At 52.9% G+C, this 8756-nt stretch overlaps 1 protein-coding gene across 5 annotated transcripts in view; it reads left to right on the forward strand.

Annotated features, from left to right (window-relative positions):
- Window positions 1–8318, forward strand: part of ARHGEF10L (Rho guanine nucleotide exchange factor 10 like) — a 145576-nt gene extending 137258 nt beyond the window's left edge. For all 5 annotated transcript variants that reach the window (XM_082613283.1, XM_082613286.1, XM_082613284.1 and 2 more), the window contains 2 exons: window positions 5840–5962; window positions 7235–8318. In XM_082613283.1, the coding sequence (XP_082469409.1) occupies window positions 5840–5962; window positions 7235–7773 (662 nt within the window). In that variant the 3' untranslated portion in view covers window positions 7774–8318. The remainder of the gene's footprint in view (window positions 1–5839; window positions 5963–7234) is intronic.
- Window positions 8319–8756: the final 438 nt, after the last annotated feature.

An 8756-nucleotide genomic window follows, 5' to 3' on the forward strand; every position in this document is an offset into this window, starting at 1 on the left:
GTCCCTGTGTGGGATGGAAAGTGGTTCCTGGCTCAGGATAAATGGCGTCAGGCATGGGAAAACGCCTTGCCTAGGTCTGGGGCATCCATGAGGAGAATAAACGGCTTCCTAACCTGCTCCTGGGGTCTGGGGTAGGGGCTTGGGGGACTTATGTTATGTTCCTATGTTCCTCGCTCCCTCCCTTCCTTTTTTTTAGCTTTAGCTTCATTGTCTTTCATAGTATTTATATATGAGGTAAATCTATTTTAATTACAGTACAAGTTTCTCAGTATCACAGAAATATTTCCACATTTATGCTGATAGCTAAATTATTTCAAGCTAGTGGAACAATGGAAGAAACAGATAATCTTATGGGCCTTTTGCATCTTCTCAGTCTATCTGTGGGGATGGTGGAAAGTAGAGAAAGAATCAAGTTTATCAAGCGGTCAGAGGCAGGCTTTGTGGACAGACCCGCTGCAGGCGGAAAACCAGCAGGTTCCCGCTGCACAACTCCGACCCCACTGTGGGTTTAAAATGCATTTTCACGTCCACTGTCTTGACTTGTTCTTTGCAGTTACCCTTAAAGAAGAAAGGACATTCGCTTTCATGAGCAGGTAAACGGAGGCCCAGGAGGTTAAATAACTGGCCTCAGGTCACTCCACTGAGGGCCCAGAGCCAAGACCCGAATCACAGCTCTCTCACAGACTAACTGGGCGGCCTCCCCCTTCCCGGGCCTCCGTTTCCCTATCTGTACAGAGAGGGTCGGAGCTCATAGGGCAGACCAGAGCCCGGAGTTAGACAGGCCCTGCTGGGATCCTGGCTCTGCCGCCTTCCAGCTCTGTGACCGGAGCAAGTGGGGTGCCTCTCCCACCTTCCGTCCGTGCCTCTCAGGGCAGGTGTGGGCCTTACCTGAGGTGGTGAGGACAGCGCCCCATGGTCCCCGGCTCCAGTGCGTGATGGTGTCATCCACCATCGTTATCTTCATGGCAGTCCCTGCCGCTCATGGCACTGGTCCCCTTCGGCCGTGCATCACCCCCCAACCCTCCAGTTAGGGCCCCTCCCACCACATCGGCACAGACAGAAGCCACCTGTCCGCTTGCCCGACCTCCCGGAGCTGGGCCCTGGACACGTCAGAGTGGAGGCTGAGCTTCCTGCGTTCAGGGCTTCCCGAAGGTCCCGAGGAGTTACTGTCCTGGGCCGCCTTCCCCCAGGCCTGACCTTTCCTAACACTGGGGAGCCCGGGCCCCTGCTGGCCGGGACACTGCAAGCCCAAGAGGAGCCAGCCCTGGGTGGAGGGGGGCATCAAATCCACCCTACACTGTGCCCTGGCAGAAGAACAGAGCAGGATTCTTAAATTCTTTATTAGAGATATTTTTAAAAGGCTTTTAGGTATTTTTTCTTCCCCCATACCACCAAATGAAATAATTGTGTAATTACTAATAAATTTGTTCCTCCTCTAAGTGCGGATTTTTTTTTAAGGGCATGTTAAAAATTCATCACGCTTCCTTTCCCCGACCCCTTTCCTCCACTCGCATCCCCAACTGGTATTAATGCATTTTTGAACCTAAACTCCCTCCTCCTCTTAACTAGACAGATCATTAATAAAATGTTCTCTGAGAGCCTGAGCTTTTTAATGTTGTATATCTCCAGATAGATGGCTTGGGTGAGTTGAACACTGCTGCATTAAGTCTCTGTGATAAAATATTTAGCCACCATTAGACTTTCTTTTTTTCCTTTCGTACTGTTTGTGAAGTGCCTTGCTCTTTTCCTCGAGGCAGAGTGGGAGGAGGAAGGGCCTCGGAATGAGGTCTGCAGATGAAGTCATTTCTCCATTCCGGCATCTCTTTTGGTTTCTCGCTGCCTTCCTTTCATGTGCCAGGTTTCTGCTGTCCAGTGGGGGCCGAGGGGAGGCAGGGGCATCAGGAAATGGTCTCCTGCTGGTCCTAAGGCCCCAGGGGCCCTGGAAAAGGAGGAGAGGCATGTGAGATGAAACATTTGCCACTGCTCCCTCTCTTGGCTTTTATTATTTTTGTGGGTTTCTGGCTCTGATGGAGCTGATCTCAAGAGACTAGATCCTTTTAATAATCACAAATATTGTCCTAATAGCCTCCATTTTTTGATTATATATTATGGGCCAAGAGCTGTGCTCAACTGTGTGTATATATTATACTGTGTGTATAGATATATATATTTATATACATACTCTCTATGTATATATACATATATAATATTGCTTATAATCATAAAATCGAGCAGGGGACATTTGTGATACTCACTGAACAATGAGAGACAGTGGCTTGTTGATTCACGCAGCTGGTAAGTGATAGCAACACCTGTGTCCTTACTCACTTCTCTGCTTTCATGCGTTCATTCTCTCATTCACTCATTTACTCACAGGTCCTTTTTAAAAATGTTTATTGAGGTACAGTTGATTTACAATATACGTTCCCGGTGTACAACATAGTGATTCACAATTTTTAAAGGTTATACCCCATTTATAGTTGCTATGACATATTGGCTATATTCCGTGTGTTGTACAATATATCCTTGTAGCACATTTATTTTATATCTGGTAGTTAGTACCTTCTACTCCCTTTCCTCTGTCCTGCCCCACCCCCCGGTCCCTCTCCCTACTGGAAACCATTAGTTTGTTCTCTAGATCTGAACTCACAGGTCCTTTTTGAATGTCTACCATGAACCAGGGTATTCGGCCAGGAGCTGGGGAATCAACTTTGAGACACAGATAAGCTGCTGCCCTCAGGAAGCTTACATTTGGGAAGGCAAACAGTAAATGGGCAAAGGGAAAAATAGAGGAATTACAGACCTTGAGCAGAGCCAAGAAGAGAAGACAGGTGGTGACGTGAGAGGGCTCACAGCCCGAGCCTCCTGCACTTTCTGATTTCACGAGGGCTGGGAGCGCCCACGGTTGGACTGTCCTCTGAGGCTGTACTAGCAGTTGGGAGCCTACACTCTCTGAACTGATGAGGATGTGGGGAAGAGTCCCCGCTCCCCCAAACCCAGATACGGTTTGTGAAATAGCCCCTGACAAACTGGCTTTTTTCCCACTGTGGTTTCCATTTCCACATCGAATCAACTTTATGAATTAAGACTCGCTGAGTTTGCATCATGTCGCCAGGTTCATATATCCCGCTGCCTGCTGACAGCTCCACTTGGGTATCTAATGTGCATTTCAGACGACATCCAGTATTGAACTTGGACTCCTACCCCAAGCCTGCTCCTCCTTGGTCTCGGTCCACAGCACTGCTCTGCACCCAGCTGCTTGAGACAAAAAACTCCGAGCTGTCCTTGATTCCTCTCCCCTCCCCCCTCCCCTTCAGTCTGTCAGCAGGTCTGTCTCTAACCTGTTGGTTTCTCACCATCTCCCTGCCACCACCGTGTCTTGGATGCCACCATCCCTGCCTTGCTGGTCTCCTTGCTCCCGCCATCACCCCAGTCCTCCGTCTCATTGCAGCTAAAATGCTCCTCTAAAATCCGGGCGCATCACTCCCCTGCTTAGACCTGCCAACTCCTCCTCATCACGCTCGGAATGAACAGTCAAAGCCCTATAGCCCTGGCCCATCCACTCTTCTGACCCTCCCCCCATCGTCTCGCAGAGCCCTCATCCCCAAGCTGCACTGGCTCAGTTCTCCACAGACTGCGAGCTCATCTCGTCACAGGGCCTTTGCACGTGCCGCCTCCAGGGCTTTTGCTTGGGTCTTGGTGTGGCTGCCACCTCCTTGTCATTGGATGCAGCCTCCCCATCCCCCCAGGAAGCAGAGTAAGGCACAAAACCCCGGCATCCTCCCACCCACTCTCTGCCTCACTGCCCCGTTTCACTCCTCTGCCTAGTAGTTATATTCCTTGTTTCTGTTTTCTTTTCCTCTTTTCCCTCCCAGGGCTGCATTAGTACGGTAACTACCATTTAAATTAAAATGAAAAGAAATTACAAACTCAGCCCCTTGGTCCCACTAGCCACATTTCAAGTGTCAGTAGCCATATGTGGCTAATGGTTACCGAACTGGACCGTGTGGTAGAGAACCTTTTCATTATTGTAGAAAGTTCTAGAATGTTTGCTCCTTAGGAGCAGAACTTTGTGTGTGTGGTTCCCCTGTGCCTCCAGCACCGAGTGCAGCGTCCTGCACACAGTAGGTCCTGGGGATGTGCTGGGGTGCCGAGTGAATGGGTGGGGGATGGTATCGACCAGTGTGTTAGGAAATGCTGTGTGAACCCCAAGATAGTAACCTTCCTTCTGGGGTGACCATGGAGCCACACCATTCTGCTCTGAGACTCTGCTCTGCAGAGGAAGCCCATACACCTACAGGTATGGAACTCAAGGAATTTGCTCGAGAGTAGAGAGGCCGTGAAAGCATCAGGTTGTACGACGCGGCAGACCTGAGCTCCGCTCCTCCACACTCCCCACCCCGCACTCATCAGCTGGGTGACCTCTTTGGACCTTAATATCCTTGTCTGGAAAATGGGCACAGCATCTGGGTCTTGCATACCTCTCAGCTGTTGCAAGGCTTATGTCAGGCTAGGGCAGGTATACGAAGTGCTTTGGAAACTGCAAAGCAGTATTTCTCAAAGTGTGGTCCCAGGCCCAGCAGCATCGGTATCACCTGGGAACTTGCTGGAAATGCAGTTTGGGGGCTCACCTCTGGGGTTGGCCCCTCAGTTATCAGCCCTCCTGGTGGTGCTGATGCATGCCCAGCTTGAGAACCCCCTGTTCTAAGCATCACTTCACGTCATGGCATGACTTTGAATTTGAGGAGAGAATAATCTTGTCCTTGGGCAGAAGAATTCAGGCCAGAAGTGAGACGGTCCTTTGGAGGGGCAGGAGTGGGCCCCCAGCCCCTCCCTCATGCCCATTCCCGTTGACCGGAATTGTTAGCAATGGAACAGCAGCGAGGATGGCAGACGGCCCCTACCTGTGAGTGCCATGTACCAGCCAACTGGATTATGTGATTTACAATCATTGGCACATTTACTCCTCAGGACAAGTCTTTGAAATATATTTGCAAGTGAGGGAACCATGCCACAGACAGGTTTTGTTTCTGGCCCCGGGACATGGAGCTAGGAAGTAGCAGAGCTGGGGTTTGAACCCAGCGCCTGGCCCCGCAGCCATGCTCGCAGCCGCCATGCTGTGCAGCCCACACTGTGCTTCCTCCCTGTGAAGAGCAGAGGGACCCGCCTTCCCTGCTATTGCTGTTCTCACTAAAAGGAAGAGACAGCCCCGGGGATAGCCAGATAAGAACTAATCTGGACTGGCATCAGAAACATCCTAGTTCCTGGTGCTGAGTGCCCGTTTCACTGTTGGGCCTGGGGACTGCAGGGTACACCGCCCTCGCCAGAGGAAGGGCCCATGTGGGCAAAATGTTAAGCCCGGGCTGGAAACCAAGGGGCTGCAACAGACTGCTAACTCACCTGGACCCATGCATCCCGTCTGCACCATCTGCTTCACCCTCAAACCCCCACTTTCCCAGGCCTCCCTTCACTCCCCAGCTGGCCAGTTGTGTCCCTGGCATGGGCGGCCCTTAAGCATACACCTTGTGCCAGATAAACCAGCCATGCTCACATGGGCCAGTACCGTGGCCTGCCTTCCTAGCATCCCCAAGGCAGCCCCACTTTACATAGGAGGAAACTGAGTCTGCATTAGGGGAGCACTCAGCTGGGGGACCCAGGGGCCAGACCCTAGCCAGGTTAGCCTCCCAAGCCCCATATCTTAATCACAACCCTGTCCAGCTTCTTGCTTATCTCAGGAGAGGAGCCCAGACTGTGCCATTTTCTCACCTGCAGTGGCCCCCATCCACTGCCCCCCACCCCCAAGAGGATGTACTGCTCATGCTGGCTTCTCCCTCTGCAGGCCAGAAGCACCTGTGTGTCACCAGCCTCCTCATCTGCCAGGGTCTGCTCTGGGTGGGCACTGACCAGGGTGTCATCGTCCTGCTGCCTGTGCCTCGGCTGGAAGGCATCCCTAAGATCACAGGTGAGACTCTGGGAGCCAGTCCTGCAGGGCCCGGGGAGTCAGCTGCCTATGGCCAGGGAGGGGTGGATCTTGTGCCCAGATGTTTGCGCTCTCTTCTGATATGGGGGTGGGGGTCCATTCTCTAATGTCCTCTGTCATCGCAGGTGGCACTGTGGCTCAGTGGAATTAAATCACCTTGGGCTTGCAGTCTCCTTCTGAGTCTTCTTTCTGAGTCTCAATTACCTAATCTAGCAATGGGCACAGTAGGCATATTGGCCAGATGGTTTGGGGATTGGCTGAGACACCTGACTAATGGTAGAGGATCTTCTGGGCCCCTTTTGCCCCCTCCCCACAGCAGCTTCAAAGTGTCCAGGCTCCAGTGGTAGAAATAACTGAGGGCTCCTGGGGCTGGGGCTCCATGTGCAGCTGTGTTTGCATGGATTAGAGGGAGGGCTGCCCTGACTGTGGCACTGGGGTCCAGGATCAGGGAAGACCCCAGAGCTCTGGGCCCCTCTCTGCCTCTGCCCTGAGGGTGATGACGAAGTGGCCTCTTTCAGCTGCTGCCGGAGGGCAGGGCTGAGTGCAGTGGGAGGGAGAAGTCCTGAGGGAGACCAGCCCCAGGTGGATCTCAAACCTCTCTGCCAAAGAAGACTCTCTTCCTAAATTGTAAGATTTCCCATTTTCATGATTTTATCACATAGGTCAATTTGTTCATCCCAGGCTTGGTCCTGGGGTTGCAGGGATGCACTGGGCAGAGACCCTGCCCCCAAATGCTGAGAGTCTGGTAGGGGCAGCTTGTAGCCAGGGTAGCAGGTGCTATGATGGCAGGTGTCCTGGAATCTGCATTGCATAGAGACAGGAGTGATCATTTCTTCATGGCTGAAGGCAAGAAGGATGCCCTGTGGAGGGGCTGAGCTGGGCTTCAAGGCTGAGCTGTAGAGTTAGGTGGATGGGAAAGGCTCTCTAGGCAGAGGCAATGGCTTGGGCAAAAGCACAGAGATGTGAGGATGGCTCAGGCAGGGAGCTGCAGGTGCCTTCACACTGAGGTTCCCCATGTGGTTTATAAAGTCACTCGTGTTCCCCTGCTCCAGTTCTCCAAAAAAAGTAGCCCTGGAGCATGAAGAGCCCTCCCCCAGACCCATGGCCTCCTGGGAAGATAACAACGTAGATTGCAGTAACGAAAAAACAAAAAACAAAAAAACAAAAAACAAAACCCAGAAATTCTCCAAGAGACCTGTTGGGTCTTTAAAACTCTGGGCCTTTGGGCCCCTTCTCTCTGCCCTCTTCTTGCAGGGAAAGGCATGGTCTCGCTCAACGGTCACTGTGGGCCTGTGGCCTTTTTGGCCGTGGCCACCAGCATCTTGGCCCCCGATATCCTGCGGAGTGACCAGGAGGAGGCCGAGGGGCCGCAAGCCGAGGAGGACAAGCCGGACGGTCAGGCTCATGAGCCAGCACCCGTGCCCGCGAGCCACGTGGGCCGAGAGCTGACCCGCAAGAAGGGCATCCTTTTGCAGTACCGCCTGCGCTCCACTGCCCACCTCCCGGGCCCGCTGCTCTCTGTGCGGGAGCCGGAGCCCATGGACGGCTCAGCCCTGGAGCACAGTGAGGAGGACGGCTCCATCTATGAGATGGCTGATGACCCCGACATCTGGGTGCGCAGCCGGCCCTGTGCCCGTGACGCCCACCGCAAGGAGATCTGCTCGGTGGCCATCATCTCCGGAGGGCAGGGCTACCGCAACTTTGGCAGCGCCCCGGGCGGCAGCGGGAAACCAGCCCTCTGTGGGGAGACGGACAGCGCCCTCCTCATCTGGCAGGTGCCCTTGACGCTATAGCCCCCACCCAGGCCACGCAGCTGCAGACCTGGCCACAGCCAAGCCAGTCTCTCGGCCTGCTGTGGACCCTCCCAGCAGTCCAGGGTCCCCAGGGAGCACTGGGTGGCAACGCCTTCCAGGGACGTGCATGGCGCCACGCGGACGGGCCTGGAACTCTGGTAACTACCTGAGCGGGGCAGAGGAAAACCTCTTCCTTTTTAAGAAAAAAAAAAAAAATTCAGAGTGTTTAGGGGAGTGGTTTGGGTTTGGGGAGAGGGAGGACACCTCTGGAGAAGATGGCCTTCTTTTTAAAAGCAAAAAACACAAAACCTCACAATTGCCTGGCAAGCCCAGTGCCTCTCGTCCAGGCCTGAGCGGGGCTCAGGGGCAGCCACGCACCCTTCCTGGAAGGGTGCGTGTGTGTGAGTGTATGAGAGTGTGTGGGCTGGTGTGTGAATATATATAAATACGTATATATGGTGTATATTATATGTGTATAAAGTCTGTACATATTGGAGCTCTGGGAGATGCTGGAATAAAAGGCAAGAATAACTTCAGCACTTGGATTGAGGGTTGTTGTTGTTTTGTTTTGTTGTTTCGAGATGTGATGGGGGAAGAGACAGAGCAGCTGTCGCTGGATAGGGTTTGTTCTGGAACCAGCAGGAAGGATCCAGGCCAGGCACCGCCAGGCCCTAGAACTGTGCTGTCCGGTGCAGTCGCCGTTGGTCACATGTAGCTGTTTAACTTTTTAATGAATTAAAATGAAATAAAATCACAGATTCAATTGTTCAGTCCCATTAGCCCCATTTCTAGTGTGGCTCAAGATGCCCAGGTGGTGAGTGCCAACCGCATCGGACAGCACAGGCACGACTGTTTCCATCACCCCAGAAAGTTCTCTTCTGCTCGGGGAGGGGCTCTTGGGAGTTTCTTTTCTGAAAGTTTTTGGAAGAGAAGGCTGGGCCCCAGCTCTGGAATGGTGTGGAGGCATCCATCTGGCAAACCTG

Source organism: Mesoplodon mirus, assembly GCF_964341445.2.
Source record: "Mesoplodon mirus genome assembly, chromosome: 3".
NCBI classification, from domain to species: Eukaryota; Metazoa; Chordata; class Mammalia; order Artiodactyla; family Ziphiidae; genus Mesoplodon; species Mesoplodon mirus.